At 47.0% G+C, this 21,055-nt stretch overlaps 1 protein-coding gene across 14 annotated transcripts in view; it reads right to left on the reverse strand.

Moving 5' to 3' along the window:
* LDLRAD4 (low density lipoprotein receptor class A domain containing 4) overlaps positions 1 to 21,055 on the reverse strand; it is a 291,731-nt gene that overhangs the window by 139,256 nt on the left and 131,420 nt on the right. For 13 of the 14 annotated variants that reach the window (XM_057698964.1, XM_057698962.1, XM_057698959.1 and 10 more), the window contains one exon: positions 20,350 to 20,812. The exons of the other annotated variant lie outside the window; for it this stretch is intronic. In XM_057698964.1, the coding sequence (XP_057554947.1) occupies positions 20,350 to 20,389 (40 nt within the window). In that variant the 5' untranslated portion in view covers positions 20,390 to 20,812. The remainder of the gene's footprint in view (positions 1 to 20,349; positions 20,813 to 21,055) is intronic. 14 annotated transcript variants of the gene reach the window in all.

The following is a 21,055-nucleotide window of genomic DNA, read 5'->3' on the forward strand; positions in this document are numbered from 1 at the left end:
AAAGCAGGATGACTGGCCAAAGGAAACCTGGAAGAAATGCCCCATAAAAGTGATTCAAACTGCCACGAGGGCACAACTCTCTCTCTCTCAGGGTCTATCCACACATACCCTCTTTTGTCCTAATAACAGTTTACTTGTTTCATTACTTCCCATCTCTATGTGGAAATGCATTTCTATACAGCTGACAGGCCAGGGCCTTGTCACTGGCCACTGGTCCCTGGTGGTCTAGTGGCTAGGATTCAGCACTCTCACTGCCATGGCCTGATTTCAGTCTCTGGCCAGGAACCGAAATCCTGCTTCAAGCTGCTGCAGGCTGAGGCCCCCATCAATCAGAACCAGAAGCCCCTTTCTGACTGTGGCTCTTCTCCATCCCGGTCCAGTGGGAACCCCATGGGACCAGGGCGCTGAGGTGTTTCTCGATAACCATAAACATTCAATGAAAAAAGGAATGGCTCATCCTCCCCCGAGAACCACAGCAGCAGGGCTGGAAGGAGCCCCAAAGTCATGTAACCCAAACCCTCACTTCAGACATGAGGACTTTCAGGCCCAAAGAAGGTAGGAGCTGGACTTGGTAAAACTGAACCAGACTGCCAGGCTCAAACCCCAGAGTGACCTTTCTCACCTGTGCGACCTTGGGCAAGCTGGGTCAACTCACTAGGTCACAGTCTGCACACCAGGACAATACAGACCACAGTCTCCACCTCACAGGGATATTTTAAGGATAAAATTACATAATTCATGTAAAGAACTGAGAAGACCCCCAGATATGCAATATTACACTTGAAGTTTAGGCCAAACCATGATCCAAAACTTTGATTTTTCAATGACCTCCAGGCTAACTGCTTTTCTACTTGGATCACCACTTACAATGCACAAATGTGGTAAAATGACACAAAGACTGAACATCAAAGCGTACACTGTGTTACCCATGTCTGTATGCAGAGGTCCTTGTCCCACAACTTAGGTGTGTTCCCAAATACCATTATAGCATATAATTTCCCTCAGTAAAATGCAGCAATGTATAACTGAAAATTTTAAGGGACCTCTTCAGACACAATGATTCTACAAATAAAGCCCTAAGGTAATTTATGAAGCTAATAAAACACATTCCACCTGAAACATTTATTGCAAGTTTATACTGTTGGTGACAAAAGTACAGGAGGAAGTTTTTCTGTCATACATCAAGCCACTACTGAATTCAATAATCTTTGCTTTCATTTATACAAAATTTCTACTTTCTGGTTTTGAAAGCCAGAACTGTACAGAGTCTGAAGGCGGCAGGGCTGGGCTGAGAGCCCCGAAGTGGGAGTCACATGTGACTGGCGCACACACCATCTCTGGCCCACAAACAGATGCTTCCAAAACCAAACTGTTGTCTGGCAGGTGATGGCAAACCATGCTCAAATGCATGTCTGTCAGCAGCTGTTAGCAGTGAGCTAGCACACCAATGGCAGCCCAGGGGCCTCAATGTGGAAAGCACAGGAGTTCAGTTTATTCTAAAGCTAATCACATTAGCCCTGAGGGCTCTCCATAGGGACTAGGGCTTGCAGTGAAAGACCCAGAACCATAAGACATGAGGCTGAGGATGGAGCAAATATGAGAAGACATCCAGAGCAGCAATGGAAGACACAGTTTTAAGGGCCCTTCAGGCAGAAAGTATAATCTGGAAGAGGGCTGTCTCAGGCCAGGTCTGATGGCGTGAGCCTCCACATCCCAGATGGCAAGTCAGACGGAGCACAGGGGCTGTGAGTCACTGGAACCAGATGACTGGAACCAATAAAGATGGCACCAAGCTGGCCCCTGGGGGATCCAGGCAGGGATGCAGCTCTGGCACAGGCCCAGCAGCCAGGAGAGGGGAGCACCACGGAGCCTGCGCCCGGCATCACAAGCACCCCTAGGCCTGGGCTGGGCTGGGCAACGGAGAGACTCACAGGGAAGAGGCTACAGAGGGGGTGGGAGGGTCTCGGGTGACCAGCAGCTGTGCCAGGGTCAGTGAGGGCACGGGACCCCCAACCGTCCAGGAAGCCTGACCTCCAGGACTGCCGATGCTTAGACAGAGGTTAGCTGAGGAACAGCGAAGGCCCTGCACCTCTGAGGCCTCTCTTCCTCAGTGGATGAGTGCGATCTAGCAACACAGACCAGCCCGGTGGTGTCAGGACTTGGCAGGTTGTAAAACATACAGTAAAGAAGGTAGATAAAAGGAAACCCACAAAAAATTACCTACAATAAATGAATTGAACTAAAAGTAATCCTGACACCTCCAGGCCACTGTAATGAGGGCATGAACTTGTGTCATTTGAAATATACCAGATCATTAAATTACTTGCAAATAAAGTGATATGTTTAGGCCATCACGCCAAAGTAGAAAAAATGGTTTGGTGGCCAGCTGTATTCCTGTCATCTGGCCAAGGAGCAGTCCTCTGACCTCTGACAGGCCAGCTCCGCCAAAGGAGGGCGACCGTGGACAGAGACACTGGCACAGCCCCTGCCCGGAGATGGAGGAGGGTGGCTGGAGGCGCCTGTGCACCCCGTAACAGAGTTAATGCAATGGCTCAGCACTGCCACAGTGCTACAGAAACTGGGGCAAAACTACCCAAGACAACCCCACCATCCTCAATAACCCACTGTTACCAGGAGGGGGATTTTCCTGTAAGCTAGATTATGCATATGACTCTAATAAAAATTGAAACCAGAGCAGCTGTGGAACCACACTCAGGTCGGCCTTTGTGGTAAGCAGGCAATGTCCAGCAGTGATGCACAATAACACATATGTTCAAAACAAGCCTGGGTGCCATCCACAGAGCTCTCTCCCAGACTTGTTCTCAGATTCTCCAACACACTCTTCAGGGGAAAAACAGTCAGAGGAAGTCTTAAAATCCACAGCACCAGGAGCTTTGTTTATTACCCTCCACGTTAAATTCACCAGCCACATGAAAGAACAGAGGCCAACAATCCTGGCCTGAAATTGCCATTAATAAACAGTCACTTTCTTTTATTGCTGACTCAGTGTCTGGGCTCCAAAGGTCAAGGACTCAAATCCACCTTCAATCACTGCTATCATCTGATCCACAGCACCCTGAGAATTGTAACTCGCCTCACAGACCGACGGCCTGGAGGACATGCACTTCGCCCTGTGAGCCTCCTCCCATGTGTCCCCTTGCCAGTGCGTGTGGGGACCACACCTGAGGTCCCACGGCAAGCAGGGGCAGGCGTGAGTCGCTGGGGAGAGTGGCGGCTCCATGGCTGTCTCTGCCCCAGCCCCATGTCAATTTCCCCTTCAGGGGCAGCAGGACGACTGAGCACGTCTGGGGCTCCAGAGCGGGCAGGTCTGGCACTACAGGAAAGCATGCTCCACAGAAAGTCAAGTCACCATGTGCTCCCCGACGTGGGTGGGACAGACAGCAGTGTCCCCTCAACGTACCGTCCTACTTGAGTTCTGCACGATGCCAAAACCCTCCGTCATCCCCATGATAAAGAAAATGCCCCTCTGGCATTGCTTATGGCCCCTCTTAATAAATATGGGTTTAAGGCCACTGTCATTTCAGAAAACCACAAAACCTCAGCATCATTTCCCAGTCGAGACACTCAATCCTCACCAGCTGAGGTCTCAAGGTCACCTGGGGGCTGGGGACTTGCCAGGTGTCAGTGGTCAGGGGGGCAGGTCTGAGTCCCAGTCAGACCACAGCATGAAACGTGCTGCACAATCAGAGGCGACTTTATCAGCTGCCATAAAGACAGCTGAAATTGCTGTTTTGAAAGTTATGTAAGGGTCATCACAAAACCTTTACTCAGCCCAAAGAAAAGGATTTAGGGAGGAGCCATCTCTCACAATGAAGTGAGCCGTCTGCTTTAAAGGAAAGAAATGAGGTGTCAACAAGAGAGGGTCCAGGAGCACCTGGGTGCTCACGCCCACCCCGGCACCACAACACACCTTCCAGGTGGGCGAAGGCCAAACAGGTCAACGGCAAAGCACTCACACACCCATACACCAACATTCTCTCAAAGTAACTTTTGTGCCCACGGTACTGATATATAAGATAGACAAAAAGACTTGTGGCTGAGATCAAGTTACTGTGACAGAATTATCTTTAAAGAGGTGGTGACATCCTCTTGTGAGTTTATAGTCTCCATTTTCAACCGGGTACTTTCAGAGGATCGTAGGTACTAGTTAAGGCTATGGGTTTGGGTACAAGTTCCAACTCTGCCATCAACAAGCTGCGCTGCACTGTCTCCTTAAGCCTCAGTTTTTTCATGTACCTACTTCTTAAGGTCGCTGCGAAGATTAAGCAAGACGCTATACACGCAGCGCTCAGTACAGTGTCTCACGGAGGGCACACAGACAATAAAATGGAAGCTAACAACATATTTGGATATTTTCATTATCATCACCTCAAAAAACAGATTGGGAGCCACGGTTAAGAAGTCCATGAAATTTCCCCTGGGGTTCCCTCTGCATCAGAAGTGGCAGTACCATTCCTCATGAATGAGGCTGCTAAGTCAAATGAAAGTACGTCTTCACGAGGTTTCTCTCACTACATTTTTCTTTCATTACTTTTATAACCCACATATTAGTGATTTCTGTTCTTTGCATGCATTTCTAAAATATTACATACAATTGAAATGAACATTAACATACTTCCTGAATTTGTATAATTACTTTTAAAAATATCTAAACATAAATTTGAAATAACAACTAAATATAGTTCTTTGGGAGAAAATCTTGCACAGCAACAGTTCCTGTGGACCATGCTCTGACAGTGAGCACAGCCGCTGACTCACACCATGGCCAGCTCCATGCCTGGTACAGTGGACACCTGCAGTGAGCAAGCCAGGCCAGGGAGGGTGCCAAGGCTGAGCCCAGGTCGAGGGCACAGGTCACTGCACCCCATGCCCTCAGACATCTGGACACAGCAAACAGCTTTAGGGGCCACAGCAAACAGCACAGATACAGAGCAAAGTGACAGCAAACTGCCGGAGACACAGAACACACCTCTGATTAGAGGGGTTAAGTTCACAATGTAAAATCACATATCCAAAATGTTCAAGCTAGAATTCCAGTCTCCCGAGGCACCTCTGAACCCTACAGGATACTGATCAAGAAATAACAGAATTTAAAATCTCTGGCTTCTTAGTAAAATATACTCAGAAGGGGAAGTAAAAGTCATTTCCCAGGCCACACTAACCATGGGGGTGCGGGCTGGGACCATGACATTGAGATTTATAATAAGAAATATACATTTGATCTTGGTCACAGTTTCTGGCACAGAGCTCCTAAAATCCTTGGAATTTTCCAGTGATAAGAGCCATAAAGGTATCTTTTGTTATTCATAACAAGGCCCTGGTTAATGAGGCGACTTTTGGGACGCCCCTAAGGATGGGGCTGGTTGCCATGGGAACCAGCCACAGGATCAGAGGGCTGGCACTTTCAGCCCCACCCCCAGGCCTCTGGGGAGGGAGAGGGGCTGGAGACTGCACCAGTCACCCATAACCAGTGAGCGCACCATTCCTGCCTGCTCCACAAAACCCCAGAGGACAGGGCTGGAGGGCTTCCAGGTTGGTGAACACTGGGAGATTCAGGGAGGGTGGTGCCTGGAGAGGGCATACAGCTCCGCGCCCTTTCCTTATACTGCCTTGCCCTGGCTTTTCCTGAGCTTTATCCTTTAAAACAATCTAGTAATCTAGTAAGCGAAGTTTTCCTGAGTTCTCTGAGCTGCTCCAGCAAATTTATCAAATCTGAGGAGGGGCCCCAGGAGCCTCCAACTTATAGCTGGTTGGTCAGAAGCACAGGTGACAACCTGGACTTGCGACTGGTGTCTGAAGGGGGCGTTGCTGTGGGGCTGAGCCCCAGACCTGCAGGGTCCAGGCCACTGCAAGCAGACAGGGTCAGAACCGAAAAGCTGCAGGCCAGCCAGCTGTGTCGCAGGGTTGCTTGGTGTGGGAAATACCCACGTATTTGGTGGCCAGAAGTGTGAGTGTTGTGTGTAGACATGGGAAACAGAAGAGTGTTCTCCTTCACCAACAAAACCCAAGCCCTGACCCCAGGCTGCACTCAGCTCCGAGGCTGGCCAGTCTCTTCCACCCAAACATCCTTGTCCTCATGTCCTGCCACTCTCCCGCCATCCTGGGGCTTACATGCAACAGGAAAAGGCCACAGACTCCCCATGCCTTTCCTGTAGAGATAAAACCTATCAGGACCAATGTGAACTCTGCTGCTTACATTCTAGGTCCCATAAAGACAGAGCCATGAGGTTTCTGCACAGCAAGAAGATATCTCTCAACGAAAGACAACTACAGAAGGTCTAGAGGCAGTGGTACAGAATCATCAAATCACACAGTTCACCATCATATTAATTCCTCATTTCACAGAGAAACTGAAGCCCAGAGAAGTTAGGTAACTCACCCAAGGTCACACAACTATGTAAGCAAAGAACTGCCAACATACCCCTCACTGTCCTCTGGTCCCAAAGCAAATGGGCCAGGGTTTTAGTATCTGTTCTCAGATGTATTCTTTTAATAATAAGATTACAAAGCAATAATATTATATGAGACACATGCAAATGATTGTGTTTGTTTGTTTTTTACCACAAAGGAACAGCTATTATTGGCTCATTATTTTTATAAAACATTTTCATTTCTACATAAAAAAAGAAAATTTGGAAGACATGGGTAAGTCCAAGAAAGTAAACATCACATGTAATGGTATCAATCAGAGGTAGCCACTAGTAACAGTGTGCTGCACATCCATCTATACTGTCTTTGTTCTTTGAGTATAAAAAAAAAGGATCATCCTCTTCATATTGCTTTATTTATTTATTTTTATTTATTTATTTATTTATTGGCTGCGTTGGGTCTTCATTGCTGCATGTGGGCTTTTCTCTAGTTGTGGCGACCAGGGGCTATGCTTCATTGTGGTGCTCAGGCTTCTCATTGTGGTGGCTTCTCTTGTTGTGGAGCATAGGCTCTAAACACGTGGGCTTCAGTAGTTGTGGCATACGGGCTAGGTAGTTGTGGCTTGAGGGCTCTAGAGCGCAGGCTCAGTAGTTGTGGCGCACGGGCTTAGTTGCTCCGTGGCATGTGGGATCTTCCCAGCCCAGGGATCAAACTTGTGTCCCCTGCATTGGCAGGCGGATTCTTAACCACTGCACCACCAGGGAAGTCCTTCATATTGCTTTATGAACTACTTTTTTTTTTGGCTTAAAAATATAAACATTTCCCCAGGATATGATATACTCTTCTCAAACATCCTTTGTAACAGCTGCAGGGAATTTCATCATAAGGATGTACCATTATTATTTAATCGTGTGTTATTCTGGGACTGGTTCATGATATTTTAATATTGCTATGTTTCTAAATTTCAATTCTGTCACCAACGACAGCAATTCCTTTTAGCCTCCTGTCATCTGCAAATTTGATAAGCATGTTTTTTTAATCATCTTTGCCCAAGGGCTTGAAGAAAGCCTGGAGACGCAGCCATTAGAGAGTTCCTGCCTGGTTGATGCTATTCATTCATCAACATGCTTTGGGATCACCAATTAGGAATTCAAATTATGCAAGAGTTCCCCAATCATAACAAATATTTGGTGTTTCATTCATTCATTATATGTGCTAACTGCTGTCTATATTTACATAAATGAGAACTTTTATGACTCCTGCTCACAAAAATACACCCAGATTTGGCATTCCAAAGTTATAGTGTTTTTCACTTAAAAATCAGAGACTTTGGGGCTTCCTAGGTGGCGCATTGGTTAAGAATCCGCCTGCCAATGCAGGGACACGGATTTGATCCCTGCTCTAGGAAGATCCCACATGCCGCGGAGCAACTAAGCCCATGCGCCACAACAACTGAGCCTGCACTTTAGAGCCTGTGAGCCACAACTATTGAGCCCATGTGCTGTAACTACTGAAGCCCATGCGCCTAGAGCCCGTGCTCCACAACAAGAGAAGCCACGGCAATTAGGAGCCCATGCACCACAATGAAGAGTAGCCCCCACTCACCACAACTAAAGAAAGCCCGCGCACAGCAAAAAAAAAAAAAAAAAAAAAAAGACCCAACATGGCCAATAAAAATAAAAAAAAAATCAGAGAGTTTAAAATTTTTTATAAACTCCTTTTTAATGAAGAAAAATCCCTGCAATGCCAGAAACTGTTTTGGAAACACATCTAGATTATTAAAATTGTTCAAGTTACTGGAGATAAAAATCTTATAATTCAAGATTTAGCTATTGGGCAATTACCATTGCTAAGCCATGAGCTTCTAGAAATGGGTGTTTATATGAAAGCATGAATTCAGGTCACATTAGCAGGGTCCTATAACCAGAGCAGCAGCATTGGTTTTGAAGAAAGGGCAACAAGCTGTAGCGACTTCTTCAAAGAAATAAAGAAACTCACGTTTGAAGCAAAAAGAACCGAAAGCCAAAAGCCTCGAGAGAAGAGTTGGAAGAGGACAAAGAATATTTTTGGGTCATGTCTCTTTAAAAGGCAGTATTTAATCCTGAAAATATCATGAAAAGTGCATCAGATGTTCTCATTTTAAGTGGAACGAGACAAAGCATGGCAAAATTAAAAACAGATTTGGCAAAGTGCCACTGGTGCTGACTCCCATCACTAGTTTATTATGTCGTTTCCCCAGATAAGGACAAACTACCTTGGAAACTGCCTGTGAAGTCAGTCCAGCAGCCCAAGAGCATCACACTCCAGTATGAACTCGTGGTGCTACTTGCCAGTGGGATGGCGTCTGCAAGGAGGTGTAATGAAACAGCCTTGTGGTTGGCTGAGAGGCCCGGTTTGGAAGAGAACCAGGGCTGGAAGCAGATCCTGTTCTCCACCTACCTGGCCCAAATGACACCCCTGCCCCCAAGGAACAAAGCTGGGGGTGCTGGGCCTGAGCGCAGTGTCTGTCCGGCCCTCAAGGAGTGTCTTTGTGCCCATGTCTGAGGGACTGACGAGGAGACTGTGCTGAGCCTCGACCTGCGGTTGTTCCTCTCACACTTGTAGCAGCACACCTGAGCAGTGTGCGTGCAAAGTGTCAGAAAATACAGAAACTGACAGCCAAGAACTGACCCTGAATATATAAGTCCCTCTAGTGAACTCAGTGTTTGAGAGATGGACAATTTTTAAACAGCAATGATTCAAAACAGGACATAATTTAAATGTACTAAACAAATATCAGTGCTAGCCAAAATCCACAGATCCTCACCCAGATTTGAAGAGGACAGTGTCCTAAGCTCTCCGCCCAGAACTCCTCCTTTCCCTTTTCCTTGGGGAGGCCTTCCCTGGTCACCCCTTCAGTAACAGTCACTCCCCACCATCTCTCATCTCCTTCCCCACTTGATTTTCTGTAAGATTGACTGCTGCCTGAAGTCACATGATTTGCTTGTTTACTTATCTGTCTCCCTGGCCAACTGGTAAAATCCTTGAATGCAGGGGCTTTCTCTGTCTTGTTCACCTTGTATCCTCAGTACCAACTACAGTGCCTGGTATACAGCAAGTGCTCAATAAACATGTGTTAAATGGATAAAACTAAGAGTGAGCCTCACATTGCAGACCCATAAGTAAGCCACAGCCATTCCTCCATCATCCCTCAGCCAAAAGTAGGGCTTCCTCCTGGTCAAAGTGTTTTCAGAGAATCTACGAGAGAAGAAAGATCTGCTCCCACATATAGTCTCAATCCTGATCCACTTATAAAAATACAGACAAACACAACTGCGCTTGTTAGCACCTGATTCATTTCCAGCCACAGGCTCCCATCGTAAAAACTCTTCTCACAGTCTTGGAGGGTCTCCTTCCCTGTTATAACACTTAAGAGTCTTGCCTTAAGTGAATGAGGCTATATAAACACAGGGACTCACCTGGTGCCAACAAGTCTGGGCTCCACACCAAGGGCCCAGTTCCAGCTTTCTGGGGGTGCAACCCGAAATTCAAACCTCTGGACTTTGACCCAAGCCCAAATTCCTGCTGCAAACAGAAATTCCTGAAGGCCTGTAGGATCTTAAAGGGAGGTAGGGAAGTACATAAAAGCCATCCTGGCACGTTTTTAATATGCAGAAATAAAATCACCAGGTCGTGCAGGCTTCCCTCTCTCTCTCCACAGTTAAGAACAACCTAACTGCATAAACATATAGGACACAGCGTGCTCCCAGGTGAAGCCTGCCATCCAAGTAAACTATGCAGCGTTTTTATCACAGGAAACATTTACATTCCCAGTGCCTAGCTTGGTGCCTGCATGAAATTCAGTAAAAATCAATGACACAACCACTGCACTAATGGGCTTTGCGACCCAGGAATGTTTTGCAGATCAAGTAGGACGAAAGGAAGAAGAATAACAGGAAAGATATAGAATCTAAACTGCTTACCAGCACGTATGTTTCAATTACATTTCTGCCTTACTATAAACTATAGCAAAAATGTATTTAAATGACAAATATGTAATAAAGATTCTCAGTGTAGGGGGAATCCATTTTCATTGACCGCATTCAGGACAATTAATTGTGTGACAATATTAAGTTCAACTTACAAGGAGTATCCAAGATCAGAGGTTTGCTTAGCAAATGAACTAGAGAGGCATATATTCACAAGTTTACACCATGAATTTCAATATTGCCTCTACCATTCTAAACCCTTTCAAACAGCTCTTCTGGAAATGTCCTCAGATCCCATGGGCAAACTCCACTGACAGTGGGTTGAGGTATTCAGAGGCAGCAAAAATTCATCTGGGGGCCAAGCTGTGTAAATGAGATGAGTCTATGGCTAACAACTGCCCGCTGCCATAGAGTCATGTGTTGAGTAACAGTGGCATCCTTGTAACTATTCATCACATATGTACTGTATGTCTGACATGTGTTTACCTGCATAAACTCACGCATTTTCCAGACAACCCTCGAAAGTAATGCTATTATCATTATTTTCATGTTGTAGGTGAGAAAAGTGAAGCACAGAGAGTTTAAGTTACTCACCCAATGCCACACAGGCTGCTATGGTAGAGCTAGGATTTGAATCTTGCTAGTCTGGATCAGAGGCCACGTGTGCTTAAGCATACTGCTGTCCTAACTCTCTCTAAAGCAAAAAAATATATATATACGCACACACACACATACACACATACAGCATGACTTAAGATGACTATTACTTAGAATATCACTGATTTGGATATCAAAGTTTTAGATGCCTCGTGGAAAAAGGTCATAAATGAGGTATGTGTATGTTATGGTTGGAGAGTGGATGGAAAGAGCTCTTTCTTCCATGAGAGCTCTTTCTTCTTACAGTGAGACTCCTGAGAAGGCGGCCAAGAATCTAGCCACCATCTCACTGGTGGGCTTTACATCCTGGTTTTATAAGAATTAACATGACCAACCATATAGGTGGATAAGAAACACTAAACAATCAAAGCAGTCTTAAAAAGAACAATGCTGGAGGCATCACACTCCTTGGTTTCAAACTATATTACAAAGATTCAGTACTTAAAACAATGTGGTATCTATTGACGTAAAAACAAACACACAGATCAAAGGAACAGAACAGAGAGCCCCAAAATAAACCTACACATACATGATCAATTAATTTACAACAATAGAACCAAGAATACACAATGGGGAAATGATAATCTAAATAAATGATGTTAGGAAAATTGGATATCCACATGCAAAATCATGAAACTGGACCACTACCTTAAACCATACATAAAAATCAAAGTGAATTAAAGACTTGAATGCAAAACCTGAAACCACAAAACTCCTAGAAGAAAACAGGCAGTAAGTCCCTTGACAAGTCTTGACAATGATTTTTTTAGATCTAATACCAAAAACAAAAGCAACAAAACCAAAAACAAATTAAGTGGGACTACATCAAACTAAAAAGTTTCTGCACAGCAAAGGAAACCATCAACAGAATGAAAAGGCAATCTACAGGATGGGAGAAAATAATTGTAAGTCATTTATCTGATAAGGAACTAATACCTAAACTATATAAAGAACTCATACAATTCAATAGAAAGAGTCAGATTTTTAAAAAATGGACAGAACTGAATACACGTTTTTCCAAAGAAGACATACAGATGGCCAAGAGGCACATTAAAAGATGCTCAACATCACTAATCATCAGGGAAATGCAAACCAAAACTATAATGAGATACCACCTCACACCTGTCAGAATGGCTACCATGAAAAAGAAATGTGTTGGCAAGGATATGGAGAAAAGGGGGAAAGTAAACTGGTGCAGCCACTGTAGGAAACAGTATGGAGTTTCCTCAGAAAGTTAAAAATAGAACTATCATATGGCCCAGCAATTCCACTCGTGGGTATTCACCCAGAAAAAAATGAAAACACTAATTTGAAAAGATACATGCACCCCAATGTTCACTGCAGCACTATTTACAATAGTCAGGACATGGAAGCAACCTAAGTGTTCATTTAGTTATGTGTTAACTGGCTTTCCAGACATTTTATATATATAGTGTGTATATGTATGTGTGTTTGTATATATAGAGAGAGAGGGGGGAGGGAGAGAGTTAAAATATGTACTGTCTACACATTTTACACTATACCACTACAGGCTTGTGGTGAGGAGAAAAGGAGAAAGGGCATGTCCCCCTCAGCCGAGCTGAAGCTGTCCCACCTGACAGGCACTTCTGGTGGGTGCAATCTGCCCTCAACATTACTGATTCATACTCTCCTTATCATTTTCACTCTCTTCTTTCTTCTTTAACTATTCTTTTCACTGCTTATCAATCTTTGTCTTTTCTTAAATTCCCCTCATTTCAGAGTCCAAAATGTTGCACCTGTGGACAGAGTTTATCAGAGTTAGGTTAGGTTTGGGGATGGTGCTAGAACAGAGTTTCTGGTATAAAACAACAGCAACAAAAACCTATGCGGTATCCTCTCACCATTACTTCTATGCTGGAAAACCCAGTAATGTTTTTCTGTCCACCAAGCTCAATGTCCTCTTTGTAGCTAAGAATCCATATACAGCCGCCCCTCCACACCTGCGTGGGATTGGCTCCAGGACTCTCGTCAACATCGAAACCTGCAGATGCTCAAGTCCCACAGTCAGGGGTATCTTTGGATTCAGCATCCAGAGTCCAAGGACAAGGAGCTCACTATACATAAACTTTCAGAATATTACGAGGAAAAATATTATAAGAAGCTTAGTAATAGCTACAAGCAACAGTCACAAACTCTTGCTAACTAAAGCACAGAAGAAAGAAAAGAGAAAAACAGAAAGAACGATCAAGCTGGCAGGGTGGATTTACGGTCCAGCGGCTGGAGACCAGGAATGGGCACTGAGGTGATCTGCTGGGCTCAAGCTGCCCTCAGATGGCCCAGTTCTGACTGCCTTCCCGGCCTGCGTGCCTGTGCTGCTGACCACTCTGGTGTAGCTGGTTTCTGGGGCCCATGGCCAACAGCTCCCTAGAACCAGGCAGAAGGCCAGTAGGACAGCACCCACGAGGCACAGGTGCTGGGAAAGAAACAAAAGTCCACATGTTCTAACAAATGACTGGACAACATACACGTGTGCCTTTCTTTCCATAAACACCATTTGAAAATATTTCAAACATAATCCAAATATTTCAGGAAAAAATACGCTAGAGAAAGAAAAAGGATTCCCCCTACCCCACACTGCCTGACTGCCACACCCCATGTTGTCATGTTGCTGAATCCCCATGAATCACCTCTATAGTGGTTCTGTCTACACAGCTGGAGTCACTGGAGGCTGAGAGGAGTGGGCACCAGTGAGGAGGGGGCAAAGGGAAGAGCTGGCCCAGGTCATCACTCTCCAGAGGGGCTAATGGGTTGTCTCCAACACACACGGCCACACACGGAACCTCTTCTTAGCTGTTCCAAACCACGGTACAGACCTGAGGAGTCCCCAGGGCTCAGGTCCCTGTTGGTTGAACTTTTCCTAACAGACTACGGAGGCCATGGCAGGGGTGGGCCCCAGAAACAAAGGCAGCTCTCTGCTATCTTTAGAGTCAGCCAGGGATTGCCTGGGCTTGCACGACACTCAGGGCACTGCTACAGAATTCTTTCCCCTGCTCCAGGCCTGACCACCTGCCTGTTCGCCAATGAGCTCCTGGATGTGAGGTAGATGTTGGGCAGGAGGGTCCCGGTCCCTACCAGAATCTGGTCTTTTCTCTCCCTCCGGCCCAGGGAGAGGCTTCATTTCCATCCCACAGCCGCACTGCTCCCCACCGGAGCTTCCTCCCCACTGGAGCCTCCTCTGCAAAGGCAAGGAGAGGCCCTGACCTGGCCCCCAAGTGCTCCCCGGGCACCCACGATCCCGCGTGTCTGAATCTAACATGTGCTCTCTGGCAACCTGGTCCCCGTACCTCCTCTATCCAGCCCATCTGCAGACAGACAAGGGGTCCAGTTTGTCCAGAACTTCAGTCGCAGCAAGAGAATGAAGAAAGACATCACCAGGGAGCTTTGAACTATGGGCTGAGGAGTATACACTCTAGGAAGCAAGAAGAAGCCACAGAAAGTTTGGGGGCAAGAGCAGGTGTAATTAAAGCTGCACTTTCAAGAACACAGGAGGAGCTCAGAGAGGGGTGAATGGAGGCAGAAAAGCTGCCTCGGTCCTCTCTTCACTGGCAGCACCTACACGCTTCTGGCAAGAGTTCCCTAAACAGGCCCCGCCACGGCAGACACAGGAGAACCATGTGCTGTGGGGAGCTGCTCCTCCATGGTTTTCTTTCTAAAAAGGCTTCGAGGTGTTGTCACTTGGGAAATGCTGCCCACCGGATGCCCATTTGGGACCTTCATACTTTCATACTGTAGTCTCTTTATGCAGTAAATAAATCAATTTTCCTTCTAGAATTTGGCCATCAATTCATCAACCCCTTTTATTGAAAACAGCTCTAAATATCTCCTAAAACTAGCTTCCTCCAGGCAGTTTTGGAGAGCATGGGCTAATAAGCGCCCAGGCAGCCTTGAAGGGCTGAGTAATGAGCTGAAGGTCCAGGTGCTGGGAATCAGGTGGTCAGGATCCCTTAGGGCTGCTCCACACCTGGAACAGTACAGACCTGTTCAGGCCACCAAAGCAGCCACATCCATCCTGCGCAGGGTCTTGAGCTCCTGCTGGTGTGAGAAAATCCCCCCAGTGGGGGGTGGGGGTGGGACAGGCATCCCAACAGCTCAATTCAAGTGTTCCTTGCATTCTGCTTATTAGGGGCTAAGAAAACCTGGTCAGCAACATCCACAGAATAGCTCTTTCAGATGCCTGAAGACTGAGATCCACTCTCATCTTCCTCCTTTAGGAGCAAAATTACCTTAATTTATTTAACAACTAGGTCTGGTTATCCTTTTCACAAGAAAGCCTTGTAAACTCTACAGAAGTCTGGTTCATTTACCCAGTTATCCAAGGCTGAATGTCTTTCTGCACTGAACTGAAAGATTCAGAGCCTCAGAAGGTTAACCGAGCGGCCCTGGGGGCAGGGAGGAGCAGAGCCTCAAACCCGCATCAGCTTTACATGACAACCCAGGCAGGATGCTTCCCACTCACCTGAGTATGGTGAACCTCAGAGGAAATCTCCCATGGCTGGGATGCCACCCCCGCCCCACCCACCCCCGCCCCACCCCCCCCCAACCCCCCTCCCCCTTGGCAGGATTTCCGTGTCTCTCTGCCCAGAAGCACTATAGGTTTGCTGTCACAGGAGTCTATCCCCTTATATCACTGCCTGCGTGAATCAAAGCCCAGCGGGAGGAACCAAAGCAGAAACCCCAGGACACCTGCTGTCTCACCTGCCCGAAATCCAAAAAGAAACATGTATCACAATGTTCACTGCAGCACTATTTACAATAGCCAGGACATGGAAGAAACCTAAATGCCCATCAACAGATGAATGGATAAAGAAGATGTGGCACATATATTCAATGGGATATTATTCAACCATAAAAAGGAATGAAATTGAGTTATTTGTAGTGAGGTGGATGGACCTAGAGATTGTCATACAGAGCGAAGTAAGCCAGAAAGAGAAAAACAAATACCGTATGCTACATATGGAATCTAAAAAAAAATGGTTCTGATGAACCCAGTGATAGGACAAGAATAAAGATGGAGATGTAGAGAATGGACTTGAGGACACGGGGTGGGCGGGGAGAGGGGGGCAAAGAGAAAGCTGGGATGAAGTGAGAGAGTAGCACTAACATAGGTACACTACCAAATGTAAAACAGATAGCTAGTGGGAAGTTGCTGCATAACATAGGGAGATCCACTCAATGATGGGTGATGACTTAGAGGGCTGGGATAGGGAGGGTGGGAGGGAGTCACGGGGGGAGGGCATATGGGGACATGTGTATAAATACAGCTGATTCACTTTGGTGTACAGAAGAAAAATGGCACAACAGTGTAAAGCAATTATATTCCAAAAAAAGAGCTTAAAAAAAAAAGTAAATGCTTACAATAAAATAAGCTTTTAATAAAAAAAAAAAAAAGAAACAGCAGCACTGTTGTCAGGCCTCGAGATGCTCAGGAGCCCCTCCTGAAGGGGGCGTGCTACAGTCATTAACACATGTGACTCAAGACAGGCTGCAGCCGCTGAAGACAGGCACCTGGGGATCTCAGCTCAGCCAGCCTCAGAAGCTAGGACCAACCAATCCCTTCAGAAATTCAGTCACACACCTTAATAAAGTTCACATCTTTGACCTAATAATTCTGCTTCTGGGAGTTTATCTGAAGGCAATAGCCCAATATATACAAGAGCTTTTTACACAAAGGTGTTCACCAAAGCGTTATTTATCAGGATGAAAGCTGTCCAAAACTGTAATATCCAACAATAAGAGCAAAACTTTGTAACTCAAGTACACTTACATAAAAGAATATTATGCAACAATTCAAAATCAAACTTATAATGAAAATGCTCATAATATAGTTAAAAGGGAATGAGTAGATTATAAAATTGAATATATATATGAACACAGTTCTGCAAGAAGAAACTCGCACATGAAAGACTGAAAGGACACAACCAAAATGTTAACAACAGAAAGCTTCATACAGCAGGACTGTGTATGGGCAAGTATTTGTCCTCATTTAACTTTTCTGTGCTTTCCAAATTTACTTAAAATGAGCACACATTACTTGTAAAAGGAAAAAGTGGTGTTTGTTAAAAAAAAAAAATAGTACCTAAGTGATTAAAATCATTTCTAAATTATATGTGCTGAGAAAATTTAAAACAATGTAAAAATTCAGGTATGCAAGGATTAGCCAAAGGAAATCATAATTAGGAAGTTGAATTTGCAGTACGTATCCATATGGGTACACCTGCATGCACACAGGAAGCAAGGCATAGAGGGGACTTCTAACCACGTGGGCAGGCAGGCAGCCAGCAGTACATGAGGGAGGGGATTTCCCAGCTTCTACCACCTTCAAGGTAATTTCACATGCTCCAAACAAGCATGGGCTTGTCGTGCAAACACCACTTCACACAGGTCTCTAAGTCTCCCTCCCAGCGAGACTGCAGCCCCTAAGCTCTTCTTACAGCCTAGGAAATCTAGAGCCCCTCCCACCCGCACTGCCAAGAGAATCATAAAGTATAAAGTGACAAATTCTTTTCAGTGGACGTATGGTTAACTGTATAGTGACTTTTACCTAGCAAAAATAAGACTTAAGCCAAGGAAAAATGCCTTAACCCCTTTACCGTTTAAGATATCTAAGGCAAGACTTTTTTCATTAGCACCTTCAGTTCCAGCAAATAAGACGATAGTCTGCAGTTGCCCTGGGATAAGAAAGACTAAAGTCAAAAAACACAGGAACAGCAAATTAGAGGAGGGGAAGCCCCCTGCTCACCTCCATCTGAGACCAAAGCTCAACCAGCCCACAGGACAGGGATGCAGGTTCAGTCCCTTCATCCTTCATGGTAAGTAACTGTTGCCAACTATGTGGACAAAGAACGATGAAGAGCAGGCAGAGAACAAATCCGTGAGCTGAGTCCCCAGGGACCCACCTCCAGAGAAGGCCGGTACTCTTCCTTTTACCACCTGTTATTTCCGAGAGCTATTAGCAAGCTAAAACCACTGTCCTGGTGTGCCCAGCTCTGATAACTAAGAGCCAACACTTGATAGCTTTCTGAAGAATGGGCAGATTAGTTAATTCGATCATTCCTGTTGAAGGAATAGGACAAGTGGGTTTCTTTTTTCAAGAACTGACTCTCCAACCCACCCCTTGACTCTGACACCTGCCCTACAGTGCTCCCGGTGCTTCCCAGACTTTCTTGTGCCCTGAGCACCTGGGCTCTTGCTGCGGATGCAGTCCTGACTTAGTAGGACTTGGTGCACAAAGACCAGTTAACTCCCCATCTCTAAGAATGAGAACAAGGCAGCGGTAAGGCTCCCCACGTGACCCCCAAGTGCAGCCGAGGTCGCACATACCACTAGAAGGTTTGAAAGGCCACTGGCTCATTCTAATTCCTGGCCACTGTGAGTGTGCCCCCTGCACAGTGACACCAGCACACCAACACCGGCCTCAGAGCTGCGGTGAAGACGGACAGGGGCAACACAGCTAGAGCATTAGGTCAGCCATGGTTACCGTTTCACTACTGCCAGAAGTATGATTATTATTCAGGCAGGCTGATGCAGCTGGGACAAGGCCAAGTTTGTGAAGAAACAGAGTTCTTGGGAAAACTATGAGTTAAAAGCAGATAAGAAAATAAGAGCTGGGGAGGCGCTCCAAGAGGGTGGCTCAGGGCAAGTGTGTGGGGAGGTGACAGAGGGCCGTGTGTACAGCCCACAACTGGGGCAGGAACAGTCACAACAGCGACCATTTACCCAGGCCTGAACTAACGGGGCAGGCCCTATCCTAACCACCCCCAGTTCTCCGGGCAGAGTCCAGGGCTTTCCGTTATTCAGCGCCTACTGCCCCAAGGCCCTGATGGGCGGGGGCCTTCCCTGCCCTAGGGGTAGAGGAGCCGACTGCCCAGGAGAAACCAGCCGTGAGGTGGGAGCCTCGGGAGCCAGGCAGGGGATGCTCTTCACCCCTGGGGGGCGTGGGGACAGGCTTGCCTACATTTTGCACTCTGAGTTGAGTGCCCCTCCTCAGGTTCTTTCTGTCCCACCCTCTCTTCCTTTTCTTCTTCCCTCTTCCTCTCAGAGCTGCTTTACGAGCTGCCTTCCACGGCTGCACAGACAACTCTCCTGGCAGTGGCACCCCGGGACCACCTCGGCCCTTCCAGCCATGGCCACGCAAGCCCCTGACCCACGGTGGCAGGGACTGTGGGGCTGGGGGGGCCTTCCAGGAAGAAGCAGCTCCCAGGACAGACAGCTGAGGCGTGCTCTCCAGACCCTCCCCAGCTGGCCTCTGGTCCTCCCTGCGTGCTCTTCTGAAGCAGCCGTCTCACATCTTCCTGGGCCCTGGCTCCCCTGTTACACATGCCTGGCTCCTCCAGCCCTCGTTCTCCCATGAGAGCTGCACGTAATCACGTTCACTGTCAAACCAGAAAGGGGAGCAGGAAAGGCACTGCTGACTGTGGGAAGCAGAGCCCCACGCTGTCTCCAGGCACCCTGACAACCTGTTACACACAACTGGAAAACCTGCCAACTTTTAGGACTCACAGAGCCAGAGAATACAGTCACTGCTTGCAATTTTCCTACCATCCTTCCTTTAAAAAAATAAATAAAACAACCTCTTTTTATGTAAAACTGTTTTCCCTGGATTCCACAAGGTCCTTCAATTTCATGGCCCCCATTTCATAAATGAGGAGCCAGAGGCCCAGAAGGATTAGTGACTTCCTGGGATGTTAAGTGAATCAGACAAAGAACCAGGACCCAAATTCAAAAGCCCTGTGGCTCAGGCCCAGGCTCTGGGCACCAGCCAGAGTGGTTCCCTGCAAAGGGCGCAAACCAGATGGGGCAGGGGTGGGGGGAGCAAATCCATGCGGAAGAGTGACGTGGGGCTTCTCCACAAGTCCTTTACAGGAGAAGGTCAGCGCTCAGTCGCCACCCCACCAGCATTGGCACACAAGCGCATCTCAGGAAGAAAACTAAAGACTCGGAGGAGGAAGAGGTTACTCACTGGCTGTAACTATTCCCTCTGAGTCTTCCCAGCTCTGGACAGACAGACACTCCAATACACCGCTCTGCAAGGGATGGGTTTTTTTCAGGGAACAGCGGCTCGCCAGACCCTGTGTGCACTCAACAAAGCAGAATCGTAAAATGTCTGACGCTGTTCCAAATTCCTCTCTACAAAGGAGAACATGCCATAGTTTTGCCAAAACCAGGCATCATGGCAGCCTGAACCCCTTGACGCTGTGTGGCCTTCAGTTCCAAAATGAAGAGGTACATTCATTTCATACAGTTGTTTGGTATCTTATTACCTATTGACTAGGAGCTGGAATAAAGTTTTCAGTTAAGTGTGGAGGATTCTCACCTGTGAAAGCATCTGTGGCCTGAAAGCCAGCTTCCTGCATACTGCTCCCCAGCAGGCCTGTGCTCCAACTCGTCAGCTGTGCCGTCACCAGGAATGTCCAGGAGGTCTCAGGTCACCTCCATCTCAACTTGCAGGAAGTCATCACTCTGCCTGTTGGGTTTCTGGTAGCATCTAACACCAACCTGCCCTGCTCCCAGCCCCTGAGAGCAGGTGGTACCTGGGACGGCACCCAGTCCAGCAGTGCACACACACAGGGCACCAGTCACATCAGCCGTCCAGCCAAAGAGTGGAGGCCATGGTGGGCCCAGGAGCGAGGAAGCTGTCCCACAGACACCGGCCTTCCCACCTCAGAGGAAGGACCCCCCCAGCCACCTGGGAGCCAGCATTCTCCAGGGGTCTCAGCTGCTCCGGGGGGCTCAGGAGGGTCTGATCTGCAGCTCTCTGTGCTTTGCCTCTCCCCTTGCTGAAATTAAAAAGAAAGAGATCATTTTCCTAATGACCTGCAAAACATGAAATTCAGTAGAACCACAGAGGCCAAAAAAGAAAAACAAGAAGCCCCCAGAGCCATGCCCATGACCACACTGTGTGGGCAGTGGGGCAGCTGTGGCACCTTTCCTGCTGCCCTTGAAGGGGCTGGGGGGTAGGGGCTCCTGCACCCAGAACAAGACAGGGACAGCTGCTCAGAGCCACTGTAGGAATAGTTACA

The sequence above is a fragment of the Hippopotamus amphibius genome, chromosome 11 (assembly GCF_030028045.1).
Source record: "Hippopotamus amphibius kiboko isolate mHipAmp2 chromosome 11, mHipAmp2.hap2, whole genome shotgun sequence".
NCBI classification, from domain to species: domain Eukaryota; kingdom Metazoa; phylum Chordata; class Mammalia; order Artiodactyla; family Hippopotamidae; genus Hippopotamus; species Hippopotamus amphibius.